This window comes from Pempheris klunzingeri, chromosome 8 (genome assembly GCF_042242105.1).
Source record: "Pempheris klunzingeri isolate RE-2024b chromosome 8, fPemKlu1.hap1, whole genome shotgun sequence".
Taxonomy (NCBI): domain Eukaryota; kingdom Metazoa; phylum Chordata; class Actinopteri; order Acropomatiformes; family Pempheridae; genus Pempheris; species Pempheris klunzingeri.
In genome coordinates this window covers 367,818-385,067 of record NC_092019.1, presented here as the reverse complement: position 1 = coordinate 385,067, position 17,250 = coordinate 367,818, and the positions used below count along the sequence as shown (strand labels likewise).

Sequence of the window (17,250 nt, the reverse complement as noted above, 5' to 3'; positions counted from 1 at the left end):
CAACACTGAAGAGTCAGAGTTCACTTCCTTATGGTCTGTAAACATTAAACTGGCCTGACGTTTCCACGGAAACACACACACACACACACACACACACACACACACACACATTAAATGACGTCATGTTGTGCAGAAACTACATTTCCCAGAATGCCTCTCAGCAAACCAGCTGGCCACAAACCAGGAACAAGGAAACAGAAATATTTACGTCTCTCTGCAAAGCTCCTGTTTCTGAGTCATAAGCTAATTTCTATTTATTATTAGTGAAAATATTCATACATGTGGTGAACACGCACACACTGTTACAGAGACATGTATGGGATTTGTAGTTTGGGGCAGAAAGACATTCATTTGACCCGATATGACAACAATTCATTTATACATAATTCATTTGTGACGTCTCTCCTGTGTTCACCTCCTCAGTACATGCAGAGCACACAGGGAACATGTATGTACTTGACATGTTGTGTAACGTCCTGTTTGTCTGTTTGTCTGGCTGTCATGTGACCATCAGGGGGCGCCATCTGACCTCCTACTGACATCTGATTTGTAGCTCTACAGATTTTCGATGTTAATGTTTTATGTAGTTTTTCATGTTTTCATTTAAGACCAATGCAGAACACACGCTGCAGGAACGTCAGAGGTGTGATCCCTCCTCACCTGACGCTGCTCAGTGACCTGCCAAGAGACCAGAGGTCCTGGAAGGTCCTGGAAACTCCTTCCAGGACCTCTGGGAGGTCTAGAGGGTCCCGTGGAGGGTCCTCAGACCTCAGTGTGGGAACCTGCAGTGAATGAGACGTACAAACAAACCTCTGACCCTGAGTTAAAGACCAGTCTCGCAGAGGTCGAGGGTCACAGCGCCGCCGTGTTCCCACGCTCATCACGCCGCCTTGTTACTGCCGGGCACGCGGCCAATCAGATTCAGCTGCCTGGCCTGCCGCCGCCCAGTTGCCACGGTGATGCCTCGTCTGTGTGTTGATGGTGACCTGATGTTTAGTCAGAAGACGCTGATATTCCCGAGGACCCCTGGAACCTTCTCAAGGCCTCCTGGAACATCTTGAGGACCCCTGAAGCATCTGGAGAACGTGTGGAACATGGCGGTGGCTTCACGTTACGGTGATCAAGCTTCTTGCTTTGGACGATGAAGCAAAATCCACCTTTATAGTCGATGATGTCACATCTAATTTACATACACGCCATGGGTAAGTAAGAAACGGACTTCAGTCAAAAGATTTTATCTCAAAGAAACTTGAAAAATTCTTTCATTCGGCTGAGTTATGTTCCACTTTAGCTTCTCACTAATCATCACTCACCATCACATCTCCAAAGGTTCTCACAGGTTCTCACAGGTTTAAACAAACAATCAAAGAAAACATTCTGAATTCTGATCGGCACCAAGAGCATTAGATAGAATATAGATCTATAGATATAGAGAATAGAGAATATAGATATAGAGAATATAGATCTATAGATATAGAGAATATAGATCTATAGATATAGATAGAGAATATAGAATATAGATCTATAGATATAGATAGAGAATAGAGAATATAGATCTATAGATATAGATAGATCAAAAAAGAAAGATCCAAAAATATGAACACGACAAACAGAAGAATCAGGAACAGAGTTTAACACCAGCATCGCTCCGTCAGAACGTCTGAAGAGAAAGAGCTCCTGTGTTTTTACCGTTATCCTCAAACTGTCTCTGACTGATTTATTCTTATTTCTCCCAGAGGGGGGGGTTGAGGAAAGAAAAGCTTTCAGTGACACATTTCCTCTGGGCCAACGCCAACCATAAACCAAGACTTCACCGTAAAATGGAATGATTTACCTTACGGGGACCCGTCCCCACAAGTCCTGACCAGGACTATGTCCCCACAGCGCCAGTAAGAACAGCAGCACACAGTGTGACCCAGTGCGTCTCAGCAGGAACAATTCCTCACTGGTCCATCCATCAGCCGCCCTCCCGCTGACTCTGCTGCCCTGTGGCATGCTGGGAGTTTAAATCTGCGTTAATGTGCTGCTGAGGTTAAACCCCCAGTCGGACCCGTCAGGCTGCGTGCAGATCCATCGCTGTTACCACGGCAACAATAAGTCCCGCTGGGGTTCACGTGTCACATAAAACGCCATGTCGGACCGTGTGACCACAGCCGATCAGACTCTCCTGAAGCTGTTCAAACCACCTGAGGGATGTCGCATAAAACCACACGGCACCTTTAGATCGTCATCCTAGCTGCCAATAAAGGAAAAGAATATTTATGCTGACGCTGCAGGACACCATCTCTGGGCTGGACGGAGCCTGCAGACTGAGCACGTCATGTTTTATCCTCACAAATCGGCCAGCGAGCTTTATTCTGCTTGATGCGTGAAAGCTAGAAATCTAGCTATAAATGCTGTGGGCGCCACCATCAGGACAAACTGTTAACTTCATCCACACTGAATGAACTGAATGTTACATTCTCGTGTGATGAAGTGCAGACGTGTTCCTCAGGTGGTGTTCAGGTGCTCTGCAGGTCGGGACCTGTCCGCCTCCACTTTCACTTTCCTCATGACTGATCCGCTGTGTTTATTCTTCTGTTTGTACCGTGTGGTCTGGCTGAATACTTGTCTCTGATTGGCTGCTGGGTGTCGGCCACGAAGTCGTCTGTTCACCGCTCTACATGAATGGGCTGGCTACGTTAAATGAGTAACCATAGCAACAGTTTATTGCAACACATTAACATGCTTTTGTCGGCCATCTTCACAAAGTGCATAATGCATAACGTTAGCTTTGTGGCTAACAGCTAAGCCTCACAGCTGTACCCCTGGTTTACATTATTTCACAGCTTGTTCTTTGGTTGGAGGTTCTAATGGACACTGAGTAGGTTCTGCGGTTCTTGGGGTCCTTAAAGAAGTTCTCTAACCACATGCTCCCCCACCATCATCCAAACACTGAATAAGAGACTGTTTGGAACGGTTCCACCCAGCTGTGGGGGAACATTTGCTTTGCTGTCAGGCAGTATGTTGGGGTTCCTTTTTACCTGTCTGTGGTTCTGTGGTTCTGTGGTTCCTGTTCAGCTTCACAATGTTCAAACACACTATGAGGCGTTTAAGACCCTGAATCCAGCCTGACAGGCTCTGGTGTGTTTAACCCTTTATAGGCACTCAGTGAAATACTTAGAAATTCAAATGTCCAGCCCAGACCATCACTGGTGGTCCTTACAAGACTGTTTTACTTTTGTGAGCTTTTCCAAAATAATGTCAGTGTTATGGTGAAATTCAGGGTCAGTGAAGTCACCAAATATGGTCCCTCGGCAGATAAAGGGTTAAGGCGTCGCCGTGAGTGCAGCAGGAGGCTCTCTGAGGGTTTGAAGGGCTTCATGTGCCGACGCTCTCCTCGTGTGTCTGGAGCTCTGAAGCCTCTCGGTCGAGCGTCTCTCCGTCCAGGATGACCCTGTCCGCCGCTCTCTGGCTCGCCCTGCTGACGGCGTCCTGCTGTGGTGAGTGACAGCCTGTGACCTCTGACCCGCTGATGATGTCATGCAGGTGTTTGTTAGTGACTCTTTTCTTTAGATTATTATTATGTGTCACGAATGTACTGAGAAAGTTGTTGGACATTATGCTCGTTAGCAAAGTAACGACTTTAAAGGAACAGTTCGCCCCAAAAGCTACATTTCATATTGTTCCTCAGACCTGTAGAGCTGTTTGTAGAGGTTCTAGAGTTAACTGGATGGTTTTAGTGTTCAGTGAGATGGTTCTACGGGTAAATTAGGTGGTTCTAGTGGAACCTGAAGAGGTTCTAGTGGTCCACTGGAAGGCTGACCCCCACATATTAAAGTCACAGAAGGAAAGTGTTAGCCTAGCTTAGCACAAAGGCGGGAAGCAGACAGGACAGTGTTAACGTAACTTAGCACAAAGACGGGAAGCAGACAGGACAGTGTTAGCGTAGCTTAGCACAAAGACGGGAAGCAGACAGGACAGTGTTAGCGTAGCTCCTGTCCTCCTCCTTGGTTCTTTTTTCCTTTAAAAGCAGAGTTCTGACGTCTTTATCTCCGTGTTCTCAGATAACATAAGAAGGAAAGTGAACTCCTGGATTCACCCGTCCTCTCAGATTCTCCGCCACCCTGCCACCCCCCACGTAGACTTCAAAGTAAAATAGTTTACAACAAAACCAAAGCAGCAGAAAGCTCCTGAAGTCAGTGAGTCCACTCTGTCTGAGCCACAGAGAGCAGAGACAGTGACCCCCCAGTGGTCAGAGGGTCCGTCAGTGACCCCCCAGTGGTCAGAGGGTCCCTCAGTGAACAGCATTTTAACTATTTACTGTTTAATCACAAATGCATCCAATTTTTAAAAATGATCTTTCTGTTTGTAATTCAAAGTGACTTCAGAACTCAGTCCATGGTTTCCTTCTGACGTGGAGCAGAGGAAGTAGAAAGTATTCTAAAACTTACGCAGTGTTCTTCATGAAGTGGATCTGATCTTTTCTCTCTCTATGAAATCTGATTGGCTGATACCAAACAAGAAGTTTTCTGAAAATGTGTCAGGTTTTATGTTCTGACTTCTGTTTTTACCAAAAAGCAACAACAAACTTTTAAGGGGAGTTTTGTTTGTATTTTCTATGTTTTGTTTAGCCTAGCTTAGCACAAAGACTGGAAGCAAAGGGAAACTGTTAGCCTAAAATCATGTGATCTCACATGTCTGATTCACTTTCCTCCACAGGAAATACAGGAAGCCGTGAGGAAGAGTCGACCACTGAGTATTATGACAAGTCGACAGGGACGCCGACGCAGACGCCGACGCCAGACTATGATTATGACTACAACGTCACATTCGACTACTACTTCGGTAAGAGCCCAGGACCGGCAGCAGTGTCGGTAGTAGTGTTTCCTTCACCAGCGATACTGACAGAAGTTTTTGTCTCCTGTAGTGACTGGATTCTATCAAACTGAAAGCAGGAACAAGGTGAGAAATATTCACTGTTTTCTTCCATCAGCCACTAAAGAAATGTTAGCTGCTCAGATAAACTTCATTGTCCCAGAGGACAATCTTTCATTATGAGAAATGACTGGCTGATACCAAACCAGCCAAATTTACCAAAACAACAGATGCCAAGAATTTATTTGAATTAATGTTTTTGCCTAAAAACAACAAAGATTTTTAAGACAGAATTTTTGTTAAGCCTAGCTTAGCACATAGACTGGAAGCGGAGGGAAACAGTTAGCCTAGCTTAGCACAAAGACTGGAAGCGGAGGGAAACAGTTAGCCTAGCTTAGCACAAAGACTGGAAGCGGAGGGAAACAGTTAGCCTAGCTTAGCACAAAGACTGGAAGCGGAGGGAAACAGTTAGCCTAGCTTAGCACATAGACTGGAAGCGGAGGGAAACAGTTAGCCTAGCTTAGCACAAAGACTGGAAGCGGAGGGAAACAGTTAGCCTAGCTTAGCACAAAGACTGGAAGCGGAGGGAAACAGTTAGCCTAGCTTAGCACAAAGACTGGAAGCAGAGGGAAACAGGCTGCTCCTCTGTTTTACTGGATGTTGAGTGTAACCCCCCCACCCCCCCACCCCCAGGCAGTGGTGATTGGTCAGTTAAGCCTGGTGCTCCTGCTTGGATTGGCTGTCCATCATATCTGGAACTGATGGGGGGTGGAGCCACGATCACTGGCTGACAGGTGAGAGCAACTCAAGTGAACCAACACGTCAGTCTGGATACGAAGGAGCAGCTAAAATCCCTGATTTTGTGAATGCAGTCTGGTGTGTGTGTGTGTGCGTGTGAATGTAGTCCTCTCTCCTCTGTCCTCTGTCCTCTGTCCTCTGACCTCTGTCCCCTGACCTCTGGCCTCTGTCCTTTGACCTCTGTCCTCTGACCTCTGTCCCCTGACCTCTGGCCTCTGTCCTCTGCCCTCTGCCCTCTGTCCCCTGACCTCTGTCCCCTGGCCTCTGTCCTCTGACCTCTGTCCTCTGGCCTCTGGCCCCTGTCCTCTGTCCTCTGTCCCCTGGCCTCTGGCCCCTGACCTCTGTCCTCTGGCCTCTGGCCTCTGACCCCTGACCTCTGTCTCCTGGCCTCTGTCCTCTGGCCTCTGTCCTCTGGCCCCTGACCTCTGGCCTCTGTCCCCTGACCTCTGTCCCCTGGCCTCTGTCCTCTGACCTCTGTCCTCTGTCCTCTGGCCCCTGACCTCTGGCCCCTGACCCCTGGCCTCTGGCCCCTGGCCTCTGACCCCTGACCTCTGTCCTCTGACCCCTGTCCTCTGACCTCTGTCCTCTGGCCTCTGTCCTCTGGCCCCTGACCTCTGTCCTCTGGCCTCTGGCCCCTGACCCCTGGCCTCTGGCCCCTGACCTCTGGCCTCTGTCCTCTGACCCCTGGCCTCTGACCCCTGACCTCTGTCCCCTGGCCTCTGACCTCTAGCCTCTGTCCTCTGTCCCCTGACCTCTGGCCTCTGTCCTCTGCCCTCTGTCCCCTGACCTCTGTCCCCTGGCCTCTGACCCCTGACCTCTGACCTCTGTCCTCTGACCTCTGTCCTCTGGCCTCTGTCCCCTGGCCTGTCCTCTGGCCTCTGTCCCCTGGCCTGTCCTCTGACCTCTGTCCTCTGGCCTCTGTCCCCTGGCCTCTGTCCTCTGCCCTCTGTCCCCTGGCCTGTCCTCTGACCTCTGTCCTCTGGCCCCTGACCTCTGGCCCCTGGCCTCTGGCCCCTGGCCTCTGACCCCTGACCTCTGGCCTCTGTCCTCTGACCCCTGACCTCTGACCCCTGTCCTCTGGCCCCTGATCTCTGTCCTCTGACCCCTGACCTCTGACCTCTGACCTCTGGCCTCTGGCCCCTGACCTCTGACCTCTGTCCTCTGTCCTCTGGCCCCTGACCTCTGGCCTCTGTCCTCTGTCCTCTGGCCCCTGACCTCTGGCCTCTGACCTCTGGCCTCTGTCCTCTGGCCTCTGTCCTCTGGCCCCTGACCTCTGGCCTCTGTCCTCTGTCCTCTGGCCCCTGACCTCTGTCCTCTGTCCTCTGACCTCTGTCCTCTGACCTCTGACCTCTGACCCCTGGCCTCTGACCTCTGTCCTCTGTCCTCTGACCCCTGGCCTCTGGCGTTAAATCCTTTTTTTTATTATTATTCATTCTCTAGTTCATGGCAGCACACACACACACACACACACACACACACACACACACACACACACACACACACACACACACACACACTCTCACACACACACACACACACACACACACACACACTCTTCACCATCATTCTGTATTATTCTATCCAGCCGTGCCCCCCAGCAGCCACATGGGGGCACCACCACCTCCCTCTGCCAGTGGACAGTCTAAAGAGGCGCAATGCATATGCATTCTGGGGCGGTTCAGTATGACGAGTGAGCTCACGGCACATTTAGAAACTCTTACTAATCTAGTGTCCACAAACTGAGATACTTAGTGTGACATCCTGAACACAGCCCAGGACCAGGACCAGGACCAAGACCAGGACCAGGTCCATCCAGGACCAGGGCTCTCTGGGACTCGTCTATATCCCTCTTACTTCCTGTCTGACTCTCCTCCTCCTGCAGGCCGGACAGATCCCATCAGCAGCTGATCAATACCTGATTACATGGATCCCTCACAGGTCTGACAGTCGACTGAAATCAGCTGATGGATCCGTGACTCGTGTTACCATGACGACATGATTTTGATGTGATGTATAATAAAAGCTTCCAGACAGACCGTGTGCTGTTTAATGTGGTATTAACTAGCGTACCGACACTTAACTAGCGTGCCGACACTGTTAACTAGCGTGCCAACACTGTTAACTAGCGTACCGACACTGTTAACTAGCGTACCAACACTTAACTACGTACCGACACTGTTAACTAGCGTACCAACACTTAACTACGTACCGACACTGTTAACTAGCGTACCAACACTTAACTAGCGTGCCGACACTGTTAACTAGCGTACAGACACTGTTAACTAGCGTACCAACACTTAACTACGTACCGACACTGTTAACTAGCGTACCAACACTTAACTACGTACCGACACTGTTAACTAGCGTACCAACACTTAACTAGCGTGCCGACACTGTTAACTAGCGTGCCGACACTGTTAACTAGCGTACAGACACTGTTAACTAGCGTACCAACACTTAACTAGCGTGCCGACACTGTTAACCTGTTAAACCTGCTGAACCTGTTAAACCTGTTAAACCATGTACAGGTATGACTTCACTTGTAATGTTAATCTACAGTTTTTCTGTGGGATTATGATCTGGGTGTTGAGTCGGTGTCTCCAGAAGTATCCCCAGCAGACCGTCCGTCCCCTTTCAGCCGCCACACAGGAAGTGCCTGCTCTCCATTTGGGAGCACTGGCTGCTGGGTAATGAGTCCTGCCTCTGCTCTTAGCTCTTAGTTCAACATGTTCAGCAAACAATCAGCAGCTAAATCCTGACAGCCTGAAGTGTGTAAATATGATATAAGAACACTGCTCCTCCTACAGGCTGTGACTGTTACTGCTATTTAGTATCATTGGATTATTATTCCTCATCAGGCCTTATTCTCAATTCATCTGCTCATTATTTCCTCCATTCATCCATTCCCTTGGCTGATGTTACACACAGATCAACGACAGTGATTGGCTCAGCACCGATCAGAACACCTGAAGTCAGCGTTACTGCAGGTAACGTCTTTCATTCAGACATGTTTTTATTGGAAAATGCTGGAACAAAATGCTGTAGAGCCGCAGTTACACAGTCAGACTGACTTTTCCCACATACAGAGCGGTCAGTGAAGGGCACACAGCCCAAACACAGTGAAAACCAACAGAGAACGTCGAAAACAGGAAATAATGATACTAAACCAAAGAGTCCACGGCTCCGAACCACCGAGGACCAGAGAAACCTGCTCCCTACCAGACCCCCCCCCCCCCGGCTCAGTCCCAGTGTGTCTGTCCAGCCATCGACATGTACTCGTCCAGCTCTTGGTCCAGCCTCCGTTTGGACCGGGACATGTACTCGTCCAGCTGTGCGTCCAGCTGCTTCTTGGTGGGTACGTCCTTAGTGGTCCGACCACGCCCCCTGCCGGCTGAGGCCCCGCCCCCCGGCAGGTACGGCCTGAGCTGTGTTTGTCCTGCAGGAGAAGCACACGGCAGGTGACCAGGCAGGTACAATCAGGGAGGCTGTGGACAGCCGACTGTAAAACATGGACGCCGTCTCCATGACGTCAGCCAGAGCTTTCTGAAAAGCCAAATGAAGCTCAGTGGGCGTCTCTCTGGTCGCCGCCATCTTGACAGTGCCTGACTCCGCCTACTTCCAGCGAATCCAAAAAATGGGTAAAGAGGCGGAGCCAAATGCAGCCTGGCTGCTGACCACACTGGCTAAGGCTAAGAAGCTAGTTAGGTTCAACAGAAGCTCCAGGTGTGCCCCGTCACCTGAGCCCAGATGATTTCACATTGTTATCAGAATGAAGAACCTCAAACTGGAACTGACCTGCAGTCAGTTTCTGGATCTTTCTCCCTGTCAGGAGACGCCGCCGACCAAGTCGACTGCACAGGTTCGCTCGTCCTGCACAGGAAGCACATACAGGTGCAAGTGTGACACAGGTGTGACTACAGGTGTGACTACAGGTGTGACACAGGTGTGACTACAGGTGTGACTACAGGTGTGACACAGGTGTGACTACAGGTGTGTGACACAGGTGAGACTACAGGTGTGACTACAGGTGTGACACAGGTGTGACTACAGGTGTGACTACAGGTGTGACACAGGTGTGACTACAGGTGTGTGACACAGGTGTGACTACAGGTGTGACTACAGGTGTGACACAGGTGTGACTACAGGTGTGACTACAGGTGTGACACAGGTGAGACTACAGGTGTGACACAGGTGAGACTACAGGTGTGATACAGGTGTGTGACACAGGTGAGACTACAGGTGTGACTACAGGTGTGACACAGGTGTGTGACACAGGTGAGACTACAGGTGTGACACAGGTGTGACACAGGTGAGACTACAGGTGTGATACAGGTATGTGACACAGGTGAGACTACAGGTGTGACACAGGTATGTGACACAGGTGAGACTACAGGTGTGACTACAGGTGTGACTACAGGTGTGACACAGGTGTGTGACACAGGTGAGACTACAGGTGTGACTACAGGTGTGACACAGGTGTGACACAGGTGTGTGACACAGGTGAGACTACAGGTGTGATACAGGTGTGTGACACAGGTGAGACTACAGGTGTGATACAGGTGTGACACAGGTGTGATACAGGTGTGACACAGAGACGTCATACTGACATCATACCAACAACACTATACATCTTTCACTGCAGTGAGTGTGTTCCTGTGGGGACGCCGCACACCTGTGAGCCACAGCAGCTGGCAGGCAGCGGTCATGCACAGGTGGGCGGTGTGTTCCCGGCGTAACGTTGGTGGACAGAATCGGGACACACGGTGACTCACTCCTGTAGGTGGAGGTGAACCTGGCGCTCCATCTGTACTTGTTCCTGAAGCTCCAGAAGCCGAGGGGCCCGGAGGCCACGAGGCCACGGGTCACCCGCTGCCAGCCGAGGCGAGTCCAGACGCTCCTCCTCCTCGTCTCCATCAGACACTGCCTGAGCCTCCCAGACGGGCGGAGAGTCTGAGCCGTGAGGGAGACCACAGGGCCAACCAGGTGAGTTCAACACCTTCAACACACCATCAAACGGGTCTGATCCCTGACGGCGACCAGGGGCCGTCTCATTGGTCCACAGCTCAGTGACTCACCTGCAGGCTGGGGGGGGGCGATCGCTCTCTCTCCGCCAGCAGAACCGCCGGCGGGGGGGCACGCCAGCTCCTCCGCTGCACCTGGACGGGGTCAAAGGTCACCGCCCTGGGCCGGGTCACCTGGTCCATCAGTACCTGAGAGAAGCTACGGGAGGAGGGTCATAACCGGGACTGATTTCTCACAGGGTGGAAAATAACCATCATCTTCATATCTGCCTGCAGCTCACCGCTCATGGAGAGAGACCGAGGAGGTGCTCCTCAGGAACCACGAGCCTGGCTGACACGGATTCATCGGCTTCACGCTTCTGTCACTCATTCTGCCGGAAGACGCAGCTGAGCCGAATCTGGTTCACCTGGGGACTAATTAACAGGAACACGAGCCTCGTCCATCACTGAGAGGCTGGACGTGGCGGACTCCGGCACAGCTTAGTAATGTGGTGTCTCCGATCATTTCGGCAGATAACACGAAAGGCAGCACCGCTCTTACTTAATTTAAACCGTGAACTTCCTCCTTCGCGCCCAACAAGTCCGCTGATCCGGGCTGCAGCGACAGGCTGTTTTTAATGAAAGTTAAAGGCTGTTTTTAATGAAAGTTAAAGGCTGTTTTTAATGAAAGTTAAAAAGTTAAAGGCTGTTTTTAATGAAAGTTAAAGGCTGTTTTTAATGAAAGTTAAAAAGTTAAAGGCTGTTTTTAACCAAAGTTAAAGGCTGTTTTTAATGAAAGTTAAAGGCTGTTTTTAATGAAAGTTAAAGGCTGTTTTTAACCAAAGTTAAAGGCTGTTTTTAACCAAAGTTAAAGGCTGTTTTTAATGAAAGTTAAAGGCTGTTTTTAATGAAAGTTAAAGGCTGTTTTTAATGAAAGTTAAAAAGTTAAAGGCTGTTTTTAATGAAAATTAAAGGCTGTTTTTAACCAAAATTAAAGGCTGTTTTTAATGAAAGTTAAAGGCTGTTTTTAACGAAAGTTAAAGGCTGTTTTTAATGAAAGTTAAAGGCTGTTTTTAATGAAAGTTAAAGGCTGTTTTTAACCAAAGTTAAAGGCTGTTTTTAATGAAAGTTAAAGGCTGTTTTTAACCAAAGTTAAAGGCTGTTTTTAACCAAAGTTAATGGCTGTTTTTAACCAAAGTTAAAGGCTGTTTTTAACCAAAGTTAAAGGCTGTTTTTAACCAAAGTTAAAGGCTGTTTTTAACCAAAGTTAAAGGCTGTTTTTAACCAAAGTTAATGGCTGTTTTTAACCAAAGTTAATGGCTGTTTTTAATGAAAGTTAAAGGCTGTTTTTAACCAAAGTTAAAGGCTGTTTTTAACCAAAGTTAAAGGCTGTTTTTAACCAAAGTTAATGGCTGTTTTTAACCAAAGTTAAAGGCTGTTTTTAACCAAAGTTAAAGGCTGTTTTTAATGAAAGTTAAAGGCTGTTTTTAATGAAAGTTAAAGGCTGTTTTTAATGAAAGTTAAAGGCTGTTTTTAACCAAAGTTAAAGGCTGTTTTTAATGAAAGTTAAAGGCTGTTTTTAATGAAAGTTAAAAAGTTAAAGGCTGTTTTTAATGAAAATTAAAGGCTGTTTTTAACCAAAATTAAAGGCTGTTTTTAATGAAAGTTAAAGGCTGTTTTTAACCAAAGTTAAAGGCTGTTTTTAACCAAAGTTAAAGGCTGTTTTTAATGAAAGTTAAAGGCTGTTTTTAATGAAAGTTAAAGGCTGTTTTTAATGAAAGTTAAAGGCTGTTTTTAACCAAAGTTAAAGGCTGTTTTTAATGAAAGTTAAAGGCTGTTTTTAACCAAAGTTAAAGGCTGTTTTTAACCAAAGTTAATGGCTGTTTTTAACCAAAGTTAAAGGCTGTTTTTAACCAAAGTTAAAGGCTGTTTTTAACCAAAGTTAAAGGCTGTTTTTAACGAAAGTTAAAGGCTGTTTTTAACCAAAGTTAATGGCTGTTTTTAACCAAAGTTAATGGCTGTTTTTAATGAAAGTTAAAGGCTGTTTTTAACCAAAGTTAAAGGCTGTTTTTAACCAAAGTTAAAGGCTGTTTTTAACCAAAGTTAATGGCTGTTTTTAACCAAAGTTAAAGGCTGTTTTTAACCAAAGTTAAAGGCTGTTTTTAATGAAAGTTAAAGGCTGTTTTTAATGAAAGTTAAAGGCTGTTTTTAATGAAAGTTAAAGGCTGTTTTTAATGAAAGTTAAAGGCTGTTTTTAATGAAAGTTAAAAAGTTAAAGGCTGTTTTTAATGAAAATTAAAGGCTGTTTTTAACCAAAATTAAAGGCTGTTTTTAATGAAAGTTAAAGGCTGTTTTTAACCAAAGTTAAAGGCTGTTTTTAACCAAAGTTAAAGGCTGTTTTTAATGAAAGTTAAAGGCTGTTTTTAATGAAAGTTAAAGGCTGTTTTTAACCAAAGTTAAAGGCTGTTTTTAATGAAAGTTAAAGGCTGTTTTTAACCAAAGTTAAAGGCTGTTTTTAACCAAAGTTAATGGCTGTTTTTAACCAAAGTTAAAGGCTGTTTTTAACCAAAGTTAAAGGCTGTTTTTAACCAAAGTTAAAGGCTGTTTTTAACCAAAGTTAAAGGCTGTTTTTAACGAAAGTTAAAGGCTGTTTTTAACCAAAGTTAATGGCTGTTTTTAACCAAAGTTAATGGCTGTTTTTAACCAAAGTTAAAGGCTGTTTTTAACCAAAGTTAAAGGCTGTTTTTAACCAAAGTTAATGGCTGTTTTTAACCAAAGTTAAAGGCTGTTTTTAATCAAAGTTAAAGGCTGTTTTTAACCAAAGTTAAAGGCTGTTTTTAATGAAAGTTAAAGGCTGTTTTTAACCAAAGTTAATGGCTGTTTTTAACCAAAGTTAAAGGCTGTTTTTAACCAAAGTTAAAGGCTGTTTTTAACGAAAGTTAAAGGCTGTTTTTAATGAAAGTTAAAGGCTGTTTTTAATGAAAGTTAAAGGCTGTTTTTAACCAAAGTTAAAGGCTGTTTTTAATGAAAGTTAAAGGCTGTTTTTAATGAAAGTTAAAAAGTTAAAGGCTGTTTTTAATGAAAGTTAAAGGCTGTTTTTAACCAAAATTAAAGGCTGTTTTTAACCAAAGTTAAAGGCTGTTTTTAATGAAAGTTAAAGGCTGTTTTTAACCAAAGTTAAAGGCTGTTTTTAATGAAAGTTAAAGGCTGTTTTTAACCAAAGTTAAAGGCTGTTTTTAATGAAAGTTAAAGGCTGTTTTTAATGAAAGTTAAAGGCTGTTTTTAACCAAAGTTAAAGGCTGTTTTTAATGAAAGTTAAAGGCTGTTTTTAACCAAAGTTAAAGGCTGTTTTTAACCAAAGTTAATGGCTGTTTTTAACCAAAGTTAAAGGCTGTTTTTAATGAAAGTTAAAGGCTGTTTTTAACCAAAGTTAAAGGCTGTTTTTAATGAAAGTTAAAGGCTGTTTTTAACCAAAGTTAAAGGCTGTTTTTAACCAAAGTTAAAGGCTGCTTCGTGCTTTAAATCACAGCCGAATTTCTAAGAAAACCACATCGATTCGCGGCTCTTAAACTTTAGTGTAAGAAGTGTTTTTAATTTTGTCGATAAGTCATGAAACATTACAGTTCACCAGTTTTAAAGGGGTCCGTCGGCATTCTCTCCTTGAGTAAATGTACCTCCGGTGTGTGTTTCCCCCACACTGAGAGGGTAGCAGACTTTAGAACCGTTGGTCACAGGTGAAGAAAGAGTTTACCTTCGGTGCGAGGCGGAGACACCGGTAGACTGGAGACACCGCAGCCTCAGGTGAAGCCGACCGACCGCACTGCTAAGCCGTTTATTCAGCATAGTTCGTTACCGGAAAAGAGTCTCGTCATTTGGGGTCCCAGAACAGAGCAGCGATAATTAGCTCCAGGTCTGAGTCTCCGTCACTCACCTGTCGCTGCTTCTCCGGGTGCCGTGGCTCAGACTCGGTTTAAAATCACTGAAAATGCTTTTAATTTCACTGTTTGGGTCACACGATACAAAGCTAACGGGGCTAATACAAGCTAACGGGGCTAACACAAGCTAATACAAGCTAACGGGGCTAACACAAGCTAATACAAGCTAACGGGGCTAACGCAAGCTAATACAAGCTAATGGCGGCTAAGCTGTGGTTCACGGGCAGGTTCAGCTCTAGTTTAAGGTATCCAGGTGTTCTTATGTTAAACATTGATCCAGTGTTCAGGTGTTCAGTGCTGATAGAATAAATAAAACAGAAACCTCTCTGATACATGTCCTCAGTGTAAACATGCACATTTACTCACTTGGTACTTTGATGTGAAGTGAAGTGAAGTGAAGTGAAGTGACATCCCATAGAGACTGTGTCTGTCCCCCGACCACTCAGATCATTTAGATCTATTAAGTCCAACAGGAGAGGAGTTCAGCCTAAAAATCTAATCAGAGTTAATACCACTGGCACTATGAAACAGGACAGGAGAGTGAAAGTGGACTTTTAAACATCAGATCTAGATCAGATCTGATCTAAACATCAGATCTCTGCCATCCAAAGCTGTTTTAGTAAACGATCTGATATCTGACCACCATATTGATTTATTGATCTGACTGAAACCTGGCTACGTCCTGAGGAGTATGTTAGCCTTAATGAGGCCACTCCTCCCAGTCATACTAATACTCATATTCCCAGAGATTCTGGACAAGGAGGTGGAGTTGCAGCAATCTTTAACTCTAGTTTAACAGTCCAACCTAGACCCAAACTTAATTATAACTCCTTTGAAAGTCTTGTTCTTAGTTTTTCACACCCAACCTGGAAAACTCTAAAACCAGTGTTGGTTGTCACAGTGTACCGCCCTCCTGGTCCAGACTCTGAATTCTTAACTGAGTTTTCAGAGTTTCTATCAGATTTAGTCCTTAGTGTGGACAAAGTGATTATAGTAGGTGACTTTAATATTCATGTGGATAATGATAATGATGTCTTAGCACTGCCTTTGTCTCACTACTGGACTCAATTGACTTCTCCCAGAGTGTAAATGAACCAATCCACTGTTTTAACCACACTCTTGACCTTGTTTTGGCTTATGGTGTTGAAACTGAACAGTTAACAGTCTTCCCACATAACTCTATTTTATCAGACCATTACCTGTTAACATTTGATTTCTTCCTACAGGACTATGCTCTATATGACAGAGAGGTCCTCACTAGATCCTTATCTGATAGTGCTGTTGCCAAATTTAAGGAGGTGATTCCTTCAGTATTTCAGTCAGTGTGTCCCTGTGCTGTGGACGACCCCCATGCTAATCTCAGCCCCTCCCAAATTGATTATCTGGTCGATAGTGCTGCAGGTTCACTGCGAATGGCACTAGACTCTATTGCCCCTCTAAAAAAGAAGAGAATTAAAGAAAAGAGACAAGCTCCCTGGTATAACTCTCAGACACGTGAGCTTAAGCAACACTCACGAAGGCTAGAAAGGACATGGCGGGCCACCAAAGTGGAAGAATCCCGTTTAATCTGGCAAGACAGTCTTAAAACCTATAGAAAGGCCCTCTGTAATGCCAGAGCCGCCTACTACTCCTCATTAATAGAAGAAAATAAAAGCAACCCTAGATTCCTTTTTAGCACAATAGCTAGGCTGACAAGGAGCCAGAACTCTATTGATCCTTGTGTTCCTTTAGAGCTCAGCAGTAACGACTTCATGAGCTTCTTTAATGATAAAATTCTAACTATTAGGGACAAAATTCAGCACCTCCTGCCCTTAACAGGGTCTGATTCAACCTCAAACCTAGGAACCACAGAAACAGCTGTTAGACCTGATGTGTACTTGGACTGTTTTTCTCCAATTGATCTTGCTGAATTGGCCTCAATAGTCTCCTCATCCAGACTGTCAGCTGGTCTCCTAGACCACATTCCTACTGGACTACTTAAGGAGGTCCTGCCCCAAATTAACACGTCCTTACTGGATCTGATCAATCAGTCTTTACTAACAGGTTACGTACCTCAGTCCTTTAAAGCAGCAGTAATTAAACCTCTCCTGAAAAAGCCCACTCTGGATTCAGGTGTATCAGCCAACTATAGACCTTCATCCAACCTTCCGTTTCTCTCCAAGATCCTGGAGAAAGCAGCAGCCAACCAGCTGTGTGACTTTCTAAACTCTAATAGTCTATTAGAGGATCTTCAGTCAGGTTTTAGAGCGAACCACAGCACAGAGACACTGGTGAAGGTTACAGACCTCCTCCTTATGGCATCAGACAGAGGACTTCTCTCTGTCCTGGTCTGGTTAGACCTGAGTGCATCAGACAGAGGACTTCTCTCTGTCCTGGTCTTGTTAGACCTGAGTGCATCAGACAGAGGACTTCTCTCTGTCCTGGTCTTGTTAGACCTGAGTGCATCAGACAGAGGACTTCTCTCTGTCCTGGTCTTGTTAGACCTGAGTACATCAGACAGAGGACTTCTCTCTGTCCTGGTCTTGTTAGACCTGAGTGCATCAGACAGAGGACTTCTCTCTGTCCTGGTCTTGTTAGACCTGAGTGCATCAGACAGAGGACTTCTCTCTGTCCTGGTCTTGTTAGACCTGAGTGCATCAGACAGAGGACTTCTCTCTGTC

General features: G+C 45.8%; 1 protein-coding gene across 1 annotated transcript; it reads right to left on the bottom strand.

Annotated features, from left to right (window-relative positions):
* Window positions 1–8,894: 8,894 nt before the first annotated feature.
* LOC139204771 (chromatin target of PRMT1 protein-like) lies at window positions 8,895–11,046 on the bottom strand. Its single transcript, XM_070834767.1, has 5 exons — window positions 10,958–11,046; window positions 10,731–10,875; window positions 10,428–10,605; window positions 9,451–9,525; window positions 8,895–9,091 (listed from the first exon to the last, which is right to left on the bottom strand). Exons 1-5 carry the CDS (start codon window positions 11,044–11,046, stop codon window positions 8,895–8,897), a joined length of 684 nt encoding a protein of 227 aa, XP_070690868.1.
* Window positions 11,047–17,250: the final 6,204 nt, after the last annotated feature.

Bases quoted from the DNA above. Each gene is read 5' to 3' on its own strand.
- LOC139204771 (XM_070834767.1), bottom strand. From the start codon at position 11,046: ATGAGTGACAGAAGCGTGAAGCCGATGAATCCGTGTCAGCCAGGCTCG. The intron at 10,876-10,957 runs GTGAGCTGCAGG...CTCCTCCCGTAG, and splicing joins TCGGTCTCTCTCCATGAGCG to CTTCTCTCAGGTACTGATGG. The intron at 9,092-9,450 runs GTCAGTTCCAGT...CTTCTCCTGCAG, and splicing joins GATCCAGAAACTGACTGCAG to GACAAACACAGCTCAGGCCG.